This window comes from Muntiacus reevesi, chromosome 5 (genome assembly GCF_963930625.1).
Source record: "Muntiacus reevesi chromosome 5, mMunRee1.1, whole genome shotgun sequence".
Taxonomy (NCBI): Eukaryota; Metazoa; Chordata; class Mammalia; order Artiodactyla; family Cervidae; genus Muntiacus; species Muntiacus reevesi.
The window spans coordinates 74,118,162-74,140,827 of NC_089253.1; the positions used below are offsets into that span (position 1 = coordinate 74,118,162).

The window sequence follows — 22,666 nt, forward strand, 5'->3', positions numbered from 1 at the left end:
CATAGCTTTGACTAGATGGACATTTGTCAGCAAAGTCTGACTTTGCTCTTCAACACACTGTCTAGTTTTGTCACAGTTATTCTTCCAAGGAGCAAGTGCCTTTTAATTTCATGGCTGCAGTCACTGTCCTCAGTGATTTTGGAGCCCAAGAAAATAAAGTCTGTCACTGTTTCCATTGTCTCCCCATGTATTTGCCATGAAGTGATGGGGCCAGATGCCATGATCTTACTACACTTACTAGTTAACATTATTTTTATCTCCCTTTATCAGAGAAGCACTTTAGGAAAAATTGCACCGTGAAGTTAATAGACAGGGTTCCCCTGCCCTCAAGTCGTTTCCAATCTTAGATGAAAGAGCTTACAATGACCACCTTTCCAGGGGGTTATTTGGTCTTCTTCCCACTTGAACTAACATCAAAGTGTCTCTCTCGGCCCGTCACCCCATAGGCTCCTCCCCCTCCTCCAGGTGCCCCTCCCGGCAGCTCAAGAGAAGGAAGTGACGCACCGGAAGTGTCCCTGTTCCCCTTGCAGTGGGGGGAAGGAATCAAACCCCCAAGATGGCGGCAGCGTCGGAGGAGCGGATGGCTGAAGAAGGAGGCGGCGGTCACGGCGACGGTGGCTCCCCTTCGGCCATCGCCTCTACCCAGCGACTGCCCCCACCACCCCCGCCCCAGCCCCCGCAGCCGGGGTCCCAGGCGCCCCCAGCCCCGGCGCTGGCTCCGGACCAGCTGCCTCAAAACAACACGCTGGTGGCGCTGCCCATCGTAGCCATCGAGAACATCCTCAGCTTTATGTCCTACGACGAAATTAGCCAGCTCCGTCTGGTGAGGCCCCCTGGGGACCCTTGCCGCCCTCTCCGAGAGCCGAGGTCTGGGGAGGGCTCGAAAGGGAAGAGCGTTCCCCGGGGAGGGAGCCCCTGGCGAGCTGCAGCCGCCGCTAAAGCACCAACCGCAGTCCTCCCGCCCCAGAGTCTCTCTGGGGGCTGGCCCGCGGGGCTTGTCCAGATTCCGCCCTTGCTTGGGGAGTGGGGGCGACTGCCTGCGGGAACTTGGCTTTGGGGGGCTCGGGCGCTCTGGGCCCCCGACCCGGAAGCCGGGCCACGGGCGGGGGCAGCAAGAGCTGGGCTTCCAGCCTTTATCTGGCCCGAGTGTGGACGTTGGAGGGGGTCTCATCACCTGCCTTTTATATATCACCTTCCACCCCGAGGCTGGAGTTGGGGGCCAGCACTCCGAAGTAGGCGAGATCATCCGGGCTAGGTTTGGTTTGTCTGTGAGAAGAACGTATTGTTCCCCCTACCACCCAAGTTTCCTTGTTGGAAAAGATAAAGTCGGATCGGTCAGTCCTCCCAAAAGCAAGTAGAGGTTTGGAGGAATTCAAACTCGTTTTAGTAACCTCAACCCCAGCGCCTTGGTTGACCAATGAAGGCAGTCCTGAGAAGTGGCTATCGGGCTTTGCCTCACCCCTGACACTTCCCACCCCATAGTGAAGCACCTGGCCCCTTGAGAAGGTTTTTTTCCTCTCCTGCATTTCATTTTCTAACTAGTGATTAATCCCACCCGCCAGCTTTAGGAGAGGTTTTATACCTTAAAATCACAGTAATTCTGTCCATGATTAATGAAAATAAATGAATTTGCCTTTGGGATTTTCTTCATCCCAGAGGCTTCACTGAAGGTTCAGTGAATATCTTAGTTCAGTCAGTTATTTTGCTTCCTCAGTGAATTTATCTTTAAGTGATAAGCAAATTGAAGGAGGTGGACATTTTGAAATGATTACAAACCGTTTTTGTGAGAAGCTAAATATGTGGTCGGGACTGTTTTTAAGAGGACAAAGACATCTGAATGTGCTGTGTATAGCGTTTTCTTAATAATCAATATACTGTATTTTAGATTTACACCTTCAATTTAAAATTGATTATAATTGTATTTTTGAGATGCAAGCATATTTTTTAAAGGAGGCTATTAAATATTCAAACTGGTGAACAGTTTATTTTCTTGTCAACAGAGCACATTAACCATGCCAGTCTGCAGGATAGAAAATTCATTTGAAAAGTAATATTTCAAAATGATTGTCCCTTAATTTCCAAAACATGTTATCCTAGAATTTCTTGTAGAATCCTAACTATTCCTTCCATTTTTTCTGAAGAATGATATTTGATCAGAATTCATGGTATACATTCCTATTGCCTGGAAATTGGACATGATATTTGGATTGAGCCTTTCAGCCAGACAATGCCTTTGTAAAGCTTGGAATGTTCACCGTTCTGTTTTATAAGTATTGAGAAAAACTGGGGGGAGGAGGTGTTCATTTGTTATTCATTTTACTTCTTTAAAAATTAAAAACATTCTTAAAGGGGAGAAAACCAGCCTATCCTAGGGGACAGAGTTAAAAAGACATCCCACAGTTTATTAGTAAATGACATCTCTTTCAAGTGAAATACTCAACTGCAATCTTATTTTTGAGCGGTTATCTATTCTAGTATTTTAAAGATGCAAATTTGTAGTTTCAGATATTTTTTTCATAAGGAGTCCCTTACCACTCCCCTGAAAAGATTCAGCTCCCAGTTTTACTTCTTAAAGATGGTTTTTCTCTGTTTTAGTAATGGGAAACTATTTCTTCTTCCTTTCTTTACTTAAGGTTAATGGATAATTCTTAGATTAAGTGGGTAATCTTTTGTGGCGATTTGGAAGTGTCTTTGGTTTTAAATTCTTTGGTTCATATGTCATAAGGTGCAATTCAAGTAACATGAAAGATTCTTGCCACTAGGTGTCAGCATTAATTTAATTATGGTCGTTAATGAAATTGGCAATCTAGCGATAGTGCCTAGTGTGTGCTTTACATGCCTTTTCTAATTTAAGTGACCATTTATACCTAACAGACTGTTTACAAGAAAATCGATACCAGTATGTATGCTGCTATCTGTCATATAAATTGCACAGTTTCTTTTATTGTCAAGTATTTTTTTGAATAGAGTTAAGGTTGGGTGTACTTAGAAAAGAGAGATATTAAGAACAGAATTAGTTTCCATAAAGCTAAATGTCAGCCATTCAGTAGTTAATGAGCTGGTTTATGTATTTGTCAGGTGCTTCTTTTTTTCTTCCTTCAGCTTACTTGCCCTGTTAGAGCCTTGGGCTTCCCAGATGGCTCGGTGGTCCAGAATCCACCTGCAATGCAGGAGACACAAGAGACTCAGGTTCAGTCCCTGGGTCATGGATGATGATCTGGAGGAGGAAATAGCAACCACTACAGTGTTCTTGCCCAAAAAACCCCATGGACAAAAGAGCCTGGCAGGCTGCAGTCTAAAGGGTGGCAAAGAGTCGGACATGACTGAGCACACACATTAGGACCTCAGTCATAACTATTGTTAACACCTAAATTAGAGGACAGGTCCATGTACTTACTGCTCTGTATTTTCTTTATACGGTTTGTCCCAAGTTGCTAGAATAACATTTTCCAATTATCTTTGCTTCCTCTTGCCACGAATAATTGAAATTTGACTCTCCAGTCTGGTTATTTCCCAAGGAATGTCCAGATCCCTTATTGAACTGAATCCCTTATTTTGTTTTGTTTTTTCTGCCACTGACTATTGCTCCCAAAATGTACCCAGAAGTTGGAAATCCTGGTTACATAAAAATAGTTCTCTAAATATTTAACTTCTCTAATATATTTAAAGTTGTTTGGATGAAGATACCTTTTGAAATGACAAAGCGTGTACTTTGAGTTGTTTTCCAGTAAATCACATAAATTTGCGCTGATGCAGCATAGTCTGTCACATAAGGCCCCCTTCACAGGTATGAGAGTTTTTGAAACAAGTGGCAAAGGTTAAGGAAGGTCCTGCACCTAGTTGCAGAGCACATCACAGCCCAATTGGAACAAATAACGTTGACTTATGAGTACAGAGTTCTCGCTGGAAAAAAAAAGTATGGAAGGCTTTTTAAAAGTTGTCTTAGGAAATTCCCTGGCAGCCCAGTGGACTGCCACTTTTTTTATAAAGAGATCCTATAGATTTTTCCTCTGTGGTTCTCGTGGAGCTCCTGTAAATGTAATGGAATCCTGTTAGTGGTTCAGGACAGATTTGATTAAAAGTTCAATTGAAGTGTCATGCTTATTATCTGGAATGAAATTTTCCATTTGACAACAGAATACACAAATTTATGTTTTTGTCCCAGGATATTTCTCTGGTGCACTCTAGCTAGTTAAACCTATTACTCATTTATAGTTCCTTTCACATCTTTTCTTGAAATGTGTTTGAAAAACTCAGTTATAGAGAGGGTTGAGTGGTAGAAAATATGAAGGAAAATGGGAAAGTATTACCTTTTTTTTTTAAGTAGGCAAGATGTCTTCCTTATATCTCTTTCTCTAGATCAATAGTTCTCAATTTTGTCTCAGGACACCTTTACACTCTTAAAAGTTATTGAGGACCCAAATTGCTTTCCTTTGAAAATTCTAAAATATACAAGAATGCACAATGCATAATTCCATTAGCTGTCATTACATGTCGTGTTGCCACACACATTCTGCTGTGTCTTGTGAGAGAATAAGCATGAAAATGGCAAATAACATCTTAGTATTATGAAAATGATTTAGCTTCACAAACTCTTGAAAGGATCTTGGGAACCCCAAGGGTCCCTGGACCACACTTTGAGAACCATTGCTCTGTATTGCTATATTATAGAATATAATATTGCTGTATTATATATGTACTGCTGGGGGTTTTTTCCCCTACCATGTCATCATCAGGTTATTTATTTTGTTAACAAGTTCTTAAGTATAGGTAAGAAATTATATTTTGGGAATACTTCACTCCTGCAGATTCTCAAAGGTGTCCAATCAGTAACCCTGTCCACAGTATCATCACTGAGACAGAATGTACACACCTTCCTTGAGCACATTTACAAAGAATCAGTATAACAAATGCATAGTAGTAAATACAAGAATGTTGAGGTTAATCAGCAGAGGCTTCCTCAGAGTCATGAATTTTCATCCAGTTAGTAAAGATGGAAGAACATTCCCAGTAGGGGGAAAAAAAAAAGATATATAATTATCCTAATTGTTTTGTTCAAGCTAATATTAAATTTATATTTTCTTTCCAAGTGCATATTTAGGAGGAACACTCAGGGTATTTTTAATTTGTTGTAATTTTACCTACAGACAATTGAGAATTAACTCTCTGTCTCTGTATGTAGTATATCTTAAATGGTCCATGCCAAGAGGATAGAATTTTTTCTTATAAAAGATTAAAGTGTTCTTGTAAAAGAGATGGGAAGTTGTAGAGGACCGGCTCATTCACTATTCATTTTTTAAATGATTTTATTACCTCTGTCCATGGGATCACACAGAGTTGGACACAACTGAGCACGCATGCATCCATCATTAACTTTTTGCCACATTTACTTGTGGCTCATTCACCATTTGAAAGTAAGGTGCAAATACAGTGACATTTTACCCCTAAAATACTTCTGTATAATCACTATTTCATCACTTCCAAGGTATTTAATATTACATTTTATATTCAGGTTTCTCAGTTGTCCCCAAAATGTGTTTTGATAGCTTGGAGAAGGGTTGGGGAGGTAGTTAAGTTCTTAAATCTAATAAAGCATTAGTCTCTTTAATCTGGAACATTTCTCCCGCCTTTTCACTGTTTTCATTCTTTCATGACTTTCTAAAGAATCCAGCGCAGATGGCTGTGAAATATTCTGCACAGAAGATTTGTCTGATTGAGAGGATTATAGGAAGATCTTGGTCTAGCTCCATCGCAAAACTAGTAATGTGGCAAAATCCGCCCCCACGAAAGTCCTGCTTTCTAGATTCGTGCCAACAGTTTCTATAGCAGTAGAGTATTAGAGACCCTAATCAGTTGAGAATCATTTGGATAAACATTTCAATATACATAGCTACTGATCACTAAATTTAACAAGACACAAATCAGGGCTTCCCTGGTGGTAGAGAATCTACCTGACAGTGCGAGAGACACAGGTTCAACCCCTAGTCCAGAAAGATCCCACATGCCTTGGAGCAGCTAAGCCCTTGCTCCACAACTACTGAGCCTGTGCTCTAGAGCCCAGGAACTGCAGCTCCTGAAGTCCAAGCACCCTGAAGCCCATGCTCCCCAACAAGAGCGTAGCCCCCGCTTGTTGCACCTGGAGAAAAGCTGGTGCAACCCAGCACAGCCAAAAATAAATAAACAAATTAGGGAAGGGAATACACAGATCAGAAGACCTGGATTGTTTCCCCCCCGTCCCCAGCATAGCTTGGTTTGTATTGAGGTGCCATCCTAGATACTTTGCTAACCCTTGAAATGTGTGAAAGTTGCTCAGTCGTGTCCAACTCTTTGCGACCCCATGGACTATAGCCCACCAGGCTCCTCAGTCCATGGAATTTTCCAGGCAGAAGTACTGGAGTGGGTTGCCATTTCCTGCCAGTATGAAAAAATGAGGAAACTGAGAGTAATCCATATTAAAGTTCATATTAGAATGATACATGTGTGTGTGTGTGTGTGTGTGTGTGTGTGTGTATGAATAAATACCCAAATTCTTTTTTTTTTTTTATAAAATTTTATTAAAGTATAAAGGAGATAGAGAAAGCTTCTGACATAGGCATCAGAAGGGGGCAAAGAGTACCCCTACCCAAATTCTTAAGTTCACTTTTTGCCCTTTATGATTGGATGACCTTGAACAAGTCTTCTAAGTTCCTACGGCCTCAGATTTCTCATTGTAAAAAGAAAGGGTAGGTTCTGGTGTCTTATGTCCCTTTCAGGTCAAGGGTCTAATAAGCAGCCTAATCTTCGATAATAGCTTCCTTAGTAATTGGGGAAAACTGTTGGCTTTCCAGGTGGCGCTAGTGGTAAAGAACCCTCATGCCAATGCAGGAGACATAAGAGATGCAGGTTTGATTCCTGGGCAGGAAGATCCGCTGGAGGAGGGCATGGCAAACCCACTCCAATATTCTTGCCTGGAGAATCCCATGGATAGAGGAGCCTGGCGGGCTACAGTCCATGAGGTCACAAAGAGCCGGACACGACTGAAGCGACTTAGCACACATGCATTGACTGTTCAGTTCATTTGAGAACTGTAGAGAATGAAATGAGTACATTAAAAGTGTGATTCCACTACAATATTTCCTTGATTCTAAGATATAGTTTCATATTTTAACATTTTTGAAATGATAGCGCATCTTGATCAAATTATATTATTATAGTGGTACTTAAAAAAAATTTTTTTTATTAAATTGAAAACATATCTTAAAGTCGCCACAGCATCTTAAAATTGAAGAAACCCAGTGTATTTTAAGGCATCTAAGATATCTGAGAAAGAAATGCTCGGCAGTTATAATATATATTGTAAGGTCATTCCACTGTCACATGTTAAAAGATGAAAAATGTACATCTTAGAGTCAACCAAGATTTTATATTAGAGATTAGGTTTAACAAGAAAATTGTGGATTTCACGGATTTAAGGTGTGTGTCTTGCCTTTTTAAGAAGGGCCATAGTGGCACAACAGATTGAAAAAGATTTACAAGTGAAGAAAAATTTTTATTTTTGATCACTTGTTAAAAAATGGTAAAAAGAATAAACATGGCATTTTAAATCTTGAAATAATTAACAAAGAAAACAAATGTGTTCTTCATACTAGAACAGCAAATAACAGAGGGGCAAGCTAAATGTTTCTGTTGTATACTTATTCCATTAGTTACTTTTTGTTTATATAGTATGTATTTTCCTAATCTCTAAATACATTGATCTTTTTTTGAGATAGTCATCATCTTTGTTTATTAGATTCTAGAATTTTTCTGTCCTGAGTAAATCGCCAAACTGCTAGGATTTTTGTTTTGTTTTAATAACTGGGGAAATGATATTTCTTTACTGTAGCCTTGGGAAATAAAGTAACCCCAAATTTAGAGCTACACTTGAAATAAGGTAATTTTGTTTTGCAAGTTAATATGCATTGACAGCAGTTATAATTATACTGCTCACCTTGGGGAAAATTAATATATTTCTGTTTTTTCAGAGGTCACTTTGCTTCCTTCTGAATCCTAAACGAAAAATAGTTATATGCTCTATGGTGTCTTTGTTTTTATGCTATTGGTCAGTCAGTGCTTATAAAACATTTATGAAAGGAAGAATATTACATTAAATACTGTTCTTTTCCTATAATATCAACTGATGCTTCAGATCTTTTTGGTTTTTGTGGTGCTATTCTAGTTTGCTTTTGTTACCTCCTATTTTCTAATTTTTTTTAGTCGAAGTATAGTTGATTTATAGTATTTGTTTCAGATGTATATTTTCTGATCTTTTTACCAGCTTTTAATTAGAATGGTCAATTAAGACTCATTTATAAGTCTTTTTTCTTGTCTTTTACCTCTTTATTTGGGATTCATCTGCAGTTGTTTCAGCTATCTTCGTGTGAGATTTCCAGAACCTTATCTTTAGTTGTAACATTATAGTTGCCTACGGAAAATGACCAGTCAGCTGTCCCAATACCAGGTCTTTCCCAAAATGGATGCTCTTTTTCCTTTTAAATTTATTTCTCATTACTGTCTGATTTTCCTGATCAAAGCATGGAAGATTTTATTCCTCTCAGCTTTGCTTACGTATCTGACTGTCTTCAGAAGTAGTTTGCTAATGGTTTATTCATTCCAGGCTTTGTGCCTTTGTTCCATCAGCATTAACTTAGAATTCCTGTCCTTTCTTCTTTTAAAGCCTAGGATCACGTTAAGTCTCCTTGGTTGACCTTACCTGGTTATTTATTTATAGCAAATTACTCAGTCGAGTGTATACTCATACTAATCAGTACTCATTCCATTGGATTTCTAGATTATTAAAAGATTCCTAAATTGAGCATTTAGCTATAGATTTAGCGCAGCAATATCCTAGAATAATGAAATAATTTAGAAAGTACCTTGGAGGTTATTACAGCAGTGTTCTGTGTGCTAAGTCACTTCAATCATGTCCTACTCTGTGCAGCACTCCAGACTGTAGCCTTCCAGGCTCCTCTGTCCGTGGGATCCTCCAAACAAGAATACTGGAGTGGTTGTCATGCCCTCCTCCAGGAAATCTTCCCAACCCAGGGATTGAGCCTGCTGCTTATGTGCCTGCTGCCTTGCAAGCGGATTCTTTACCACTGAGCCTCCTGACTTTTTAATTTTTTACTTTGTAAATAAACATTTTTTTTCAGTTTTCTAGAGATGGCATTGACATATAGCACTGTATAAGTTTAAGATGTACGAAATAATGATTTGACTTAAAAAAAAAATAGGAAATCATTACCACAGTGGGTTTAGTTCCATTATTCAACTCAGAAATTATCAGAGTTATAGAGTCCACAGATCGAAAGAGTATTTTTCTACAAAGTTGTGTTAGAGGGTGCCTCACATTAAATAGTTTTAACAACAATGAAATCCCCAATTTTTATTCCTCAGAGTTCATTTTGAAGTCTTTGGGTGGGTTTTTTTTTTCTACTTGATAATATCTGTTGACTTTTGGACACAACTGAGTGACTGAACTGACTGATTTTCTCCTATGACAGATGAGGATTTAGTCAGCTTTATATTCCCTCATCACACACACAAAGACATACTTTCTTTTTCTTCCTCCAATAATATGATAAAAGTTTCTTTTTTCCTCACACAAAGTTCAGTACTATTGTTTATGGCAGTGTGGTTCTCAAATGCGGTAGGTTTACCAGAAGGACTCCCAAGACTCGGGGAGTCTGCATGATCTAAAATACTTTCATTACTGTTACGGTATTGTTTGCATTTGTTACTCCCCTTCTTCCACAAAGGTCCGGTGGAGTTTTCCAGTAGTTCTGTGACATGTGATGGTGTCATCATACAGCTAATGACATGTGCACTTGTATATTGTGTTTTCTAGAATTTTCTTAGGTAAGAATACCTCAGTAGATTAATGCAAAAGAAGCAGATAGGACGAAACTGGAGCCCATTATACAGAGTGAAGTAAGCCAGAAAGATAAAGAACATTACAGCATACTAACACATATATATGGAATTTAGAAAGATGGTAACGATAACCCTATATGCAAAACAGAAAAAGAGACACAGAAGTACAGAACAGACTTTTGAACTCTGTGGGAGAAGGTGAGGGTGGGATGTTTCAAAAGAACAGCATGTATATTATCTATGGTGAAACAGACCACCAGCCCAGGTGGGATGCATGAGACCAGTGCTCAGGCCTGGTGCACTGGGAGGACCCCGAGGAGTCGGGTGGAGAGGGAGGTGGGAGGGGGGATCGGGATGGGGAATACGTGTAACTCTATGGCTGATTCGTGTCAATGTATGACAAAACCCACTGAAATGTTGTGAAGTAATTGGCCTCCAACTAATAAAATTAAAAAAAAAAAAAAAGGAAGCAGATATGAAAATTCACTTATTTCTATTAAACTACTAGACCTAAACTAGATTAAAGAGATTTGTAAATGTACTCATTAAATGTTTTGTTTTAGAAACATTTATATCAGTACGTATTGGGTTTATTATTTTTTTTCAGTAGACACTGAACAAATGTTTATAACTTATTCGGTTAGAAATAGATTCCACTGTATTTTAAAATATGATTTATTAGAATTACTCTATCAGTAAAGTATCAGTACTTTTTTATGTTTTCATCTGCTTTGAAATTGAAAAGAACTGTTTACCGTCATACCTTTCATCTGGCATACTATTGTATAGGGAGTGGCTGGTATTTAGTATTAGAGTATCAGAACCTTTATCAGCTCAGCCCAATTTACCAGAATTTTTATTTATATAATCTCAGGAGAAAGCAACTTTTGAGTTTCATCAGTATTTGGTTTTAGCAAGTATTTTTCAAAGCATTTGTGTTTGGGTGCTATGAGAGATAGAAGTGTTGAGACAGCCCTTGCCTAATCAACTTAGCCTTGATGTAGATTTATCTCAATTTTATCTCAGCATTGTGCTTTCAACATCCACACCTTTACAGTGAGAATTAAGGTCCAGGTTGATACATCTGAGTCAATGCAAAATACTCAGGAAACAAACAACAAACATATTTTGTGTAGTAGGTTTCATTAAGATAAGAAAGATACTGGGATATTTCAGAAATATAAAAGCTAAGTATATAAAGCAAAGTTTTCAAATTAGTGGTAAAGTTAAACATAATTGTTAACAAAATTTTTTAAACAATTTTTATATAGTGATTTATAGTTTACCGTGATTTAATGTCTGTTTCTTTTAATCCTAATGATATCCCTGTGTATGAGGTACTATCCAAATTTTTCAGATGTCTGATTCAGGCTTTCAAAAAGAAACTGACTCGCCCAAGGACATAAAATGGCTGGACTCACATTTAGGTGTTTTGACTTTAGATCCTATGCTTTTATTGTATAAAGATGCCATTTTAAAGTTAAATTTCTGCTATACATGTTAAAATATTTTGAAGGATATGACAATATCTAGTATAGGCTTTGACCATTATAAACTGTCATACTTCATCCAAGTCACTAGAAGAAATGATTTAAAACTTTCATTCTGGTAATGATAAAAACTTTGTGAGAGGTTAGACTCAAGTTTGAATATGTATTTTTGGCCAGAGAAGAATTTTCTTGTTTCAGATCATTAAAAGCCTTCAAATATTTTGTTTTAATGATCTTTGGAATTATAGACTTTGACCATAATAGAGGGGATACATTCAGAATATTCAACAGATATCTAAAGTAAAGAAGTCAAGTAGGACTCTGAGCTTCCACTGCATGAGCCATGAGTCTGATCCCTGGTCAGGGAACTAAGATCTTGCAAGCCATGTCACACAGCCAAAAAAAAGTCAAATATATAAATAAACGAGAAAACATATATATTCTTTTTTTTAAAAAGAGTGAATTATTCCTTGCTTACATATAATATTAATTTTTAAATGTAGTATTGAAGGTTACAGTGAGGAATTCACATATACTGATTCAAAGATTCAGATAGCAAACTGGAGAACAATTCTAGCACAGAGAACTTTGAACCATCAGTTAATGAGTCTAAGTTAATTGTTATCAATTTGGTTTTTTTTTTAATTAATTTTTATATACTTTTTTGGCTGCACCATACAGCATCTGAGATCTTAGTTCCCTGACCAAGGGTTGAACCCACACACCTCACATTGGAAGCATGGATGGAGTCTTAACAACTGGATTACCAGGGAGTCCCTTTATTGATTTTTATTGGAGTGGAGTTGCTTAGCAATGTTGTGTTAGTTCTGCTGCACAGCAAAGTGAATTAGTTATATGTACATACATATGTATCCCCTTTTTAGATCTCCTCTCTATTTAGGTTACCACAAAAATTTTCTGAAGTTTTTACTTTTTAAAATTCTTTCTCATTCTGTCTTCCCATAGGTTTGTAAAAGAATGGACTTGGTCTGCCAGAGAATGTTGAATCAGGGATTTCTAAAGGTGGAAAGGTACCATAATCTATGTCAGAAACAAGTTAAAGCACAACTCCCGAGGTATGTTGTGGTTAGCAGTGGCAGTAATTCTACAGCTGGGGATTTTATTTGTTTCTTGATTATTATTATTGTTTTTTTTAATTTAAGTAAGGGTTTACATGTTAAGTCGTTTCCAAGTTTTTGTAGCAAAGTATACACAGATCACAATAAATGATTTTACTATGGTTTCTTCACTCTCGCCATATCTATTCAACATTTTAGTTTGAGCCAGGGCATTTAGGCAAGAAAACGAAATTAAAGGCATCCAGATTAAAAGGAAGAAATAAAACTCTTATTCATAGATAACATGATCTTGTATACACATGATATTGTATATAAAATACACTGATTAGTTATCAGAGCTAAAAACAAGTTCAGCAAGGATACTAAATAAAAGAGTATACAAAAATCAATTGTATAATGCTATGCATTAGCGATAAACAATCCAAAAATGGAGACAATTCCATTTACAGTAGCATTGATAGTAATGTATAACAAAAGAAGTACAAAACTTGTTTATTAGAAACCAGAAAACACTGTTAAAAGACATTAAAGGGAAGTACAGAACAGACTTTTGAACTCTGTGGGAGAAGGTGAGGGTGGGATGTTTCGAAAGAACAGCATGTATATTACCTATGGTGAAACAGATCACTAGCCCAGGTGAGATGCATGAGACAAGTGCTCAGGCCTGGTGCACTGGGAGGACCCAGAGGAGTTGGGTGGAGAGGGAGGTGGGAGGAGGGATCGGGATGGGGAATACGTGTAACTCTATGGCTGATTCATGTCAATGTATGACAAAACCCACTGAAATGATGTGAAGTAATTAGCCTCCAACTAATAAAATAAAATTAAAAAAAAAAAAAAGACATTAAAGGCTTAAATAAATGGAAAGGCATTCTGTGATCATAGATTGGAAGATTTCATTTTAAGATGGCCAGGGACTGAATCTGAGTCTCGTGTGTCTCCTGCATTGCAGGCAAATTCTTTACCCACTGAGTCATCTAGGAAGCCCATTAAAATGGCATTAGTCCCCAAACTGACACATATATATTCAGTGCAAATCCCTGGGCTTCCCAGGTCGCACTAGTGGTAAAGAACCTGGCTATCAGTGCAGGAGACATAAGAGATACAGGGTTGATCCCTGGTTCGGAAAGATGCCCTGGAGAAGGGCATGGCAGCCCACTCCAGTATTCTTACCTGGAGAAGCCCATGGACAGAGGAGCTTGGCGGGCTACAGTCCATGGGGTTTCAAAGAGCCGGACATGACTGAAGCGACTTAGCGCACAGAGCAACCCCCGTCAGAATCCTAGCTGTCTTTCTGTAGAGATTGACACACTGATCCTGTAATTCCTATGGAAATGCAGAAGACTCAGAATAATCCAAACAATCTTGAAAAAGAACAAAATTGGAAAACTACCATTTTCCAGTCTCAAAGCTTTAGCTACAATAATCGCTCTGGTGCTAGCATAAAAATAGACACCCAGATCAATGGAATAGAGTCCAGAAAGTGAACCTTTACATTTTTTGTCAATTGATTTTCAACAAGAATGCCAAGAAAATTCAGTGAGGAAGGAATAGTGTTTTCAACGAATGATGCTGGGACAAAAGAATGAAGTTGAAGACATTCCTTATACCATATACAAAAATTAGGTGAAAATGAATCATAGGCTTAAGTGTAAATGTCAGTGCTATATTATAAAACCTTGAGAAGAAAACAGTCTTAAACCTTTATTAACTTGGATTAGGTTCTTTAGGTACAACACTAAAAGGACAAGTAACAAAAGAAAAGAGTAGACAAACTAGAATTCATCAAAATTTAAAATGCCTGTGCCTCAAAGGACACCATCCAGAAAATGAAAAGACAGCCACTGCCGGGGTCCAGCCCCAGGAGGATCCAGGGGAACCCTCAGGATGAACGGCGTCGGCGAATGAGAGAGAGACAGTGAGACAAAGCTCGGGGCTAAGTCTGGAGTTTATTTCTGCACGGCCACTTTATACTCTCAACATCTTTTTTGGGGAAGTGCATGTTGCTTACACACAGGTCATCTCAAAACATTACAGCAACTTGACCTTCAACAGAAACAGGATGTCACCCACATACTTTTTGTTCAGAGTCTGTCTTATCATTTGGCCTTCAGGCCTGCTAACATTTTATGGCTTGCACCTGGTGTGACTTAAGCAACTTCAGTAGCTGACCCTGTTTTTCTTGTGATTAATCTATTTTCTTTCTAATAGGTGTCATCTCTATGGGAACTAGATAGGATTACATTTTTACAGAACAGAAATGCAAAGGATTGCAAAAACAGCAGATATAGCACAAAACAGGCTCTTAGTAAAAGTTAACTACTTGCAAGAAGTCACCAGCTAATCTCTATCTAAAGTATTTTCTATTAGGCACATTTGTGACTATTATCTGTGGAGTTTTTCTCACCCCTCGGAGGGATCTATGCTTAATAGTTTCTTTTGTTAGTGTACTGTGCTTAGGATGTTTAGAACAATCATGAGCATTTTTTGCAATGAGCACACATTTATCAAACAAGCCAGAATGCCAGCAAAAGGGTTTGAATTGAAACATTTCCTTCATCCCTGGCCCCTTCATAGGGTACCAGCGTCTAGGAGATTTATTAATTAGCATTTTAAGTTGGTCTTTATTCAGTGAAAGAGGAGCAGGAGAACTCTCGGCAGGCAACACAAGAATCTGCAGCAGGGCAAACAAGAACACCAACAGAAAAGGAGGGGGGATACAGGGTGCGGTAGAGACCGAGGCCAACCTGGAGAGTCCCTTATATCCTGGACGGCCTTGCCCGTCAGGTGTTTTCTTCATGACCTCGTCATGGGTGGGATCTCACAATGGCTCCCGGCAAGCCACAGAATGGGACAAGACATTTGCAGCCCATGTATCTGTTACGGGACTTGTATCCAGATTATATTAGGAACTCTAACTACTCAACAATAAAAAGGGGGACTTCCCGGTAGCCAGTGATTAAAGTTCCATACTTAAATGCAAGGGGCACAGGTTCAACTCCTGGTCCAGGAATTAAGATCCCATATTTTCCTGGTGTTACCAAAATTTTCTTTTTAAGGCATAAACAATAAAAAGGTAAATAACCCCAATTTGAAAATGGGAAAAGAATTTGATAGAAATTTCTCCAAAGATGCTGTACTAAAGGCTAAACATCATTAGTCATCAGGGCATTGCAATGCAAGATACTGTGGGATGCCAGTGAACACCCACCAGGATGGATGGCTAAAATTTAAAATGACAAATGTTGGGAGGGAGGTGGACAAATTGGAACTTTCACATATTACTGGTGGCATAATGAAATGGTGCAGCCACTTTACAAAACAGTTTCTCAAAAAATGAAATACAGAGTTACCAAATGATGTAGCAGTTTCACTGCTGTGTATACTGCTTATATGCATATACTGCTGTATACTGCATTTCACTGCTGTATATACTCAGGAGAAATGAAACTATGTCTACACAAAGTACACAGATATTCATAGCGGCTTTGTTCATCATAGCCAAAAAGTGGAGACAACCCAAGAGTCCAGCACAGATGAATGGATCATCAAAATCATGGTGTGTCCGTATAATAGAATAATGTTCAGCAATAAAAAGGAATGAACTACTGAGACATCCTTCTACATGGATAAACCTTGGAAAAATGCCAAGTGAAAGAAAGAAAGACACAAAACACATACTGTTATGATTCCAGTTATCTGAAGTGTCCCGAATAGGCAAATCCATAGAAATAGTAAATTAGTTGTTGCCAAGGGCTGGATAATGAGAATAATTAATAATGGTTACAGGCTTTCTTTTTATGATAATGAAAATGTTCTGAAATGAGATGGTAGTGATGTGTACACAAGAACATACTAAAAATCACTAAATGGTACCCTTGAAAAGTGAATTATATGTGAATTATGTCTCAAAACTTCTGAAAAGTTAAAATGAGCTGATCTTAGAGCAAAAATATATGATCTCTTGTCTTTATGTCCATGTATACTTTCATTTATCTAATTTCTCTGATTCCAATAGCCATTAGGCTTGAGCTTGATATACCCAAGTGAAAGTATAAGTTAGGTGCACAGTCATGTCCAGCTCTTTGCCTACCCAGCTTCTCTGTCCATGGAATTCTCCAGGCAAGAGTACTGGAGTGGGTTGCCATTTCTTTCTCCAGGGAATTTTCCCAACCCAGGTATCGAACCCGAGTGTCCTGCATTGCAGACAGCTTCTTTACCAACTGAGCCACTAGGGAATCCATATAGCCAAAGGGCAAAACAAAAAAAATAATTTTTTTCAAATGTTTTATCAATAAATATTTGATTGATCCTTAGCAAGGATTTCTAAACATAGTGATTCATTTATCATTGCAGTTAAATTATGACCCAATTGTAGATTTCTAAATTAACATGTAAATGTTAGGCTTACATTAAGGTATTTTGTTTGGTTAGCATTTTAGCCCACAGTACTTCTTTTAATGGTTGTTTTTTTTTTTTTTTTGGTAGGAGAGAGTCAGAAAGGAGAAACCATTCATTAGCTCGGCATGCAGACATCCTCGCTGCTGTTGAAACAAGGCTGTCATTATTAAATATGACTTTCATGAAGTATGTGGACTCCAATCTCTGTTGCTTCATCCCAGGAAAGGTAAAATAGAATTGCTTATTTAGTAACAGCTGGGTTGAACTGTGTAAGCTTTAAATTACTATGAAGTTACAAAGTGATTTTTTTAAATGACAGAATCACTCCTACTTCTTTGGTCATCTGTGAATTCAGTAGTCACAATATTAAAGGGTAAGTTGTATAGATAATTGTGGGCTTTTGACTTTTTTTAAAAAAAAATTTTGGCCACTGTGTGAGGCATGAGGGATCTTAATTAGTTCCCTGAGCAGGGATTGAGCCCATGCCCCCTGCTTTGGGAGTGCAGAGTCTTAACCAGTGAATTGCCAGGGAAGTCCCATTGCTACTTCTTTGAGTAGGTTTCTAGGAATGGATTTGTTTAGGTTCTCTGCAATAACTTATATAAATATATATGTCATTTATGTGATCTGTATACTTAAAATTATGATTATGAAATATGCTATAGAAGCCCTACTGTTCTTCAGGAAAGCTTTTTAAGGGTCCATATGCAAAGAAAAAATTCGAAGCTTTTACTTTTTGTAAAGATGCCAGAGATACAGCAATGAGCAAGAATAGGTATTGTCTCTGCCTTCAAGACTGTTACATTTTAGGGAGGGGGGTTGGGAGAGACAAGCTGGTTTTGTTTGTTTGAGAAATGTTTCATGAAAACAACTTACAAACTTCCAGATTCTACAAAAATAGATAATTACTGTATAGCAGTATACTTTGGGCTAAGTAATAGTGCTGTTTAACACAGAAATAAGTTTATTGTGGTGTATTTACTGTGACTAAGTGAATAAAGGACCCACAGTTCAACATGCTGCTCATACCTTCACTAATACCTTGCTTCTTGAATTGAGTATAAATTCAAAATGAAATAACTTCAGTATCTTTTTATGTGAAAGAGATGGAGGTAGAATTAAAGATCATTTCACTACTTAGCTGCTACTGACAAAAGGTTCCCTTAACATGGTTGGAACTAATTAATACTTAGTAAAATCTGAATGCTTTCTTTTTGTTATTTCCACTGATGATTAACATTGGCAATATTGTATTACTTTCTTCATTTTCAATATTCTGTAATGTTTGTTGGGAGCCAGAGGAGTCCTGTTTCTTATTTAAAGTATTCTTTAATACTTTCCTCATATTAGTTACTGATGTTTTTCTATAAAAAGGTGACCAGTTAGAAACTTTAGATTCTAATTATTAGGCCAGATCTAATTATCCAGGTCTAATTCATAGGTCTTAATTCTTGATGTTCACTGAACTAGAATAGCTTGTCTCCTATAGCCTCATAGTTTCTATTGCATATCTCAATAATGTTAAGATTATGAATATTTAAGACACCTCTCTAAGTTTCATAACCTCAAGAGACAATTCAACCAGTTATTGTTAATGGGAGCTGAATAGCTTGTGGCAAAGTCCATATGCCCTGCAAAGCCAAAGGTATTTTAGTACCTACCCTTTACAGAAGTTGTCTGTCTGTTGTTCTAGTTTATCAAGATCATGTGATTGAAATGATGATATTTCCTGTCTAAACAAATGAGGTTAAATTCAGTTGAGTCTTGCTATTTTTTTTGGAAACCACTTGTTTTCTCTTTTAATTCTAGTACCAACTGAGGTGGTAGCAGTGGAGGATGTTTTCAGTTTTAGAGCTTATGTGTTTCCCCTTGGGCATTTGCTCCTTAACTGAGACCTTTACCTTACCTGCAGTGGAAAAGTCTTCCATTTTTCCTTAATATTACCCATTTATTCACAAGATCTTATCCTAATTTATTTTTCTCTGACAAGTCTGAACTAGAAAAACAACTCCCAAAAAACAAATAAATTTTGTTTTGATTATCACTTTGGCTTATTCTGCCATCTTTATAGCTTATATTTTGCGTAAATCAACACTGTATACTTAGATTACTACTTTTTATTTTTATGTAGCTGGTACTTTTTAGCTTAATTAGGCTAAGTCTAAACTGCTAACTTAACATAGTTTGCAATGTTTGGGTTGTTTTATCGTTGTTCTTTTTTGAACTTTCTCATCCTTAAACTTTCATATTCTGTCTTCAGAACATAAGGATATGGAATTAAGTTTCATATCCTTAAGTGAAGATATTCTATGAAATACTTGTCTTTCAGTTTAGCGTATAATCTTGATTTGGTATATGATTTCTATAGTAGTTTATTCTTGGTTTCCCCAGCATCTTGCTCCTGGATTCATTTCACAAATTAGTTTTTACAAGTTACTTAAGTGAGTCTGAGTAATAGCAATTTCATTTAAATTAGATTGCCTGATATATAGCAGAATTTTGGACCTTTAAACTAACAGTTGGGGGAAGAAATTTTTTTTAATTATTCTCTGAAAGAACAATCAAATTCGTTTGTAAAATTAAATGGTAGGATGAAGATAGAAGATTAAATGTATGTTTATCTCTTAACTTCTCCCCATACTTGACTCAGTGGAGCAGAGTAAATGATATAATCTTTAAAAGGAAGAAAAGATAAAGCCCCGTGAAAAGGAGGTCAATAGAGTAGACAGTAGCAGCAGAATTTTGGAAGTTGGAAAGTAGATGAACAGATGATAACTGACTTAGAAAAACTGAGGAAGTTAATTCCTAACCTGGCAGTGGGGGAAGCTGGAAGTCAATGTAGTATGCACAGCTGAATCTCTATTCTAGAGTTGAAAGAAAGCACTTCTGAAAATGGGGCTAAAACAGAAAGGTTGGTTGAGAATCTATATTTAGGAATGACTTAAATCTGTAGGTCCCCTCTCCAACTCCAAACAAGCTAGATCATTCCCCTTCTACCCAGTGAAAATCTAAGGCTTATTCAAGGGAGAGGTTTAAAATGGAGTCTCTTGACAAGGAAGCCATACAAATAACAAAGGCATTTAAAGATCTGTCTAAAGAATTCAGACTGGTTGGGAGTTTGCCACGAGAGCTCTGGGAAGGATCAGCAAACTTTTCTGTAAAGGGCCAGGTGATAAATATTTTTGACTTTGTGGACCACATAGTCTGTGTCATGTCATAGTCTGTTTCTCAACTGAGAAACAGCCATGATTCTACATGTGGTAAATGAATGGGTGTGCTCATGTTCTAATAAAAACCTTATTTACAGAAATAGGCACAGGTCAGTTAGGACCATAGTTGCAGACTCTGACCACTATATTGATGTTCCATTCATCTTTTCTCAGAATCCAGTATAGATATTTGGCTTATTCCTATATATATTTCTCAAATCTTCTATCTGATATACAGAAGTCAAACTTTTTATAGTAAATTCTTGATCAATATCAGCAGTTCACACAAACTGAAAAACACATGGAGCAGAAGCCAGCTAACCATTCCAGGAGATATAATAATGAAAAAAGACATGAATAATTTCTTTTCTTCATTGTTACTAACAGCCCTAGTAACCCTTTTGTGCTTATTGAAATACAGTGGTCTCCAAAAGTCAGTGCTTTCACGGTATAATTGTCATGAAGCTAGATTTCCCTGAAAGAACTTAAAATCTATAGATTTTGTATTGCTGGTTTGTTTTTAATAATGTTTTTGGTGGCGGGGGTGGGGTGGAACTGGCGATGGTCACTATATTCTTTTTTTGAGGGATAACTTTCTTTTGATGCAATTTCACATTTACACAAAAGTTACAAACAATATGACAAGGAATTCCCGTATTTCTTTTATCCAGATCAACAATTATTTACCTTTAGTCTCATTTGTTTTTGTTCTCTCTCTGCATATGTGTTTTATTTTTCGGAACCGTTTGAAGAAAAGTTGGAGATACTGTGACCGAATATTCTGAAATATTTCATTGTATTCCCTAAGAACTAGGACATTTTCTTACTTAACCACAGTACAGATAACAAGCTCAGGGAATTTAAAATTGATGCAATACACTGAACAGCAGTTCATATTCAAGTTTCATTTCTTATTCCAATAATAGTTTTCCTAGCTATTCTTATTTCTGAGTCCAGAATCCAATCTAGGATCACACATGAATTTGTTAGTCCTCTTTAATGTAGAATAATTCCTTACACCTTGTGTTTCTTGGGCTTCAAATTTTTGAAGGTCATATAAATCAGTTATTTTGAGGAATAAATATCCTTCAATTTGAGTTTATCTAATGTTTCCAGAATGTTGTATTTTTGTTTCTTTTAAAATTGGTTTTAGTGTGAAGACATTCTTAAAAATAACTCTTGCTTAGAACCATTTCCTCCTTTCATTTTGCTGGTCCTCAAGTAAATACATGCAGTCATTGAACCTTTAAAATGAAGAAACAATTAATCTATTTTCATTGAATTTTTTAGGTCCCTGTCTTACACCCCTAAACTCTACCTTTCCCACCAGTTTGGCTAACTAGGAAATCTGATCAGCTTTTTATTTGCTGCATTTTTAAATATAAGCAAGGAGTAAAGAATCACCAAGCTAATAAGAAACACAAAGTAAAACAAGTGGAGAACAGAAGACCTTTGAGAAAGCAGTACAAGGATATAAAACTTGAACGAACTGTGACTAATAGTCTAAGAGAAATATTAATAAGAAAAATACAGACAAACACATGGTATATAAAGAATTATTCACAAATATGGAAGAAAAAATAAAAGAGGTGAGAGGAAAATTAAGGAAATCTCAAGTGGAGCAAAGAGAAGGAAATGGCAACCCACTCCAGTATTCTTGCCTGGAAAATTTCATGGACAGAAGAACCTGGTGGGCTATAGTTCATGGAGTCACAAAGAGTCGCCCATGACTGAGCACATCAGCAAGTGGAACAAAAAGAAACAGAAAATGAGAACATACAAGGTTCAGTATTCTAATGGGAGCTTTGTTTGCTGAGGGCATCTCTGGTAGCTCAGCTGGTAAAGAATATGCCTGCAATACAGGAGACCCCGGTTTGATTCCTGTGTCGGGAAGACCTGCTGGAGAAGGGATAGGCTACCCACTCCAGTATTCTTGGGCTTCCCTGGTGGCTTAGCTGGTAAAGAATCCTCCTGCAATGCGGGAGACGTGGGTTCAATCCCTGGGATGGGAAGATCCCATGGAGAAAGGAACAGCTACTCACTCCAGTATTCTGGCCTAGAGAATTCCATGGACTTTATAGTCCATGGAGTCCCAAAGAGTCGGACACAACTGAGCGACTTTCACTCACTTGCACTACTTTGTTTGCTAAACAGTAAATTAAATAAGATAGAAATTCTCTCATCTATAATAGTTAACAACCTTAAATGATGTTCATAGTATGTCATTTATTACTGTGCCAATTTAAACATAAGCATGATAGAGTAAACTGTATGTGCTGGGAATGAGATGGCTGTTCACACTTGGTTTCTTACCATTCTTTCTTAAACTTAAAAATATTTTTCACAAGTATTAATTATCTCTAGTATTCAGCAGAGAAATATTACTTGAAAAGTGTGTAAATAGCCATTAAAGAGTTTCAGTGACCTGCCTAAGACCTGTGGCCCTCACACTGGATACAAGACTCAAACCATTACATTCTTGTTGCTAAAGTAATTTTCAGAAAGTGATTAAACCTATTTAGAAAATGAAATGTTTTAAAAATCAGGTAAATCCTGTGCTTTCTTAACATGCACCTCTACAACCATTTCAGTCACT

General features: G+C 37.4%; 1 protein-coding gene across 1 annotated transcript in view; it reads left to right on the forward strand.

Moving 5' to 3' along the window:
* The first annotated feature begins 541 nt into the window (after window positions 1-541).
* FBXO28 (F-box protein 28) overlaps window positions 542-22,666 on the forward strand; it is a 28,390-nt gene continuing 6,265 nt past the window's right edge. Inside the window, exons 1-3 of the mRNA XM_065938400.1 lie at window positions 542-823; window positions 12,348-12,457; window positions 16,949-17,087. Coding sequence (XP_065794472.1) covers window positions 557-823; window positions 12,348-12,457; window positions 16,949-17,087 — 516 coding nt within the window. The 5' untranslated portion in view covers window positions 542-556. The remainder of the gene's footprint in view (window positions 824-12,347; window positions 12,458-16,948; window positions 17,088-22,666) is intronic.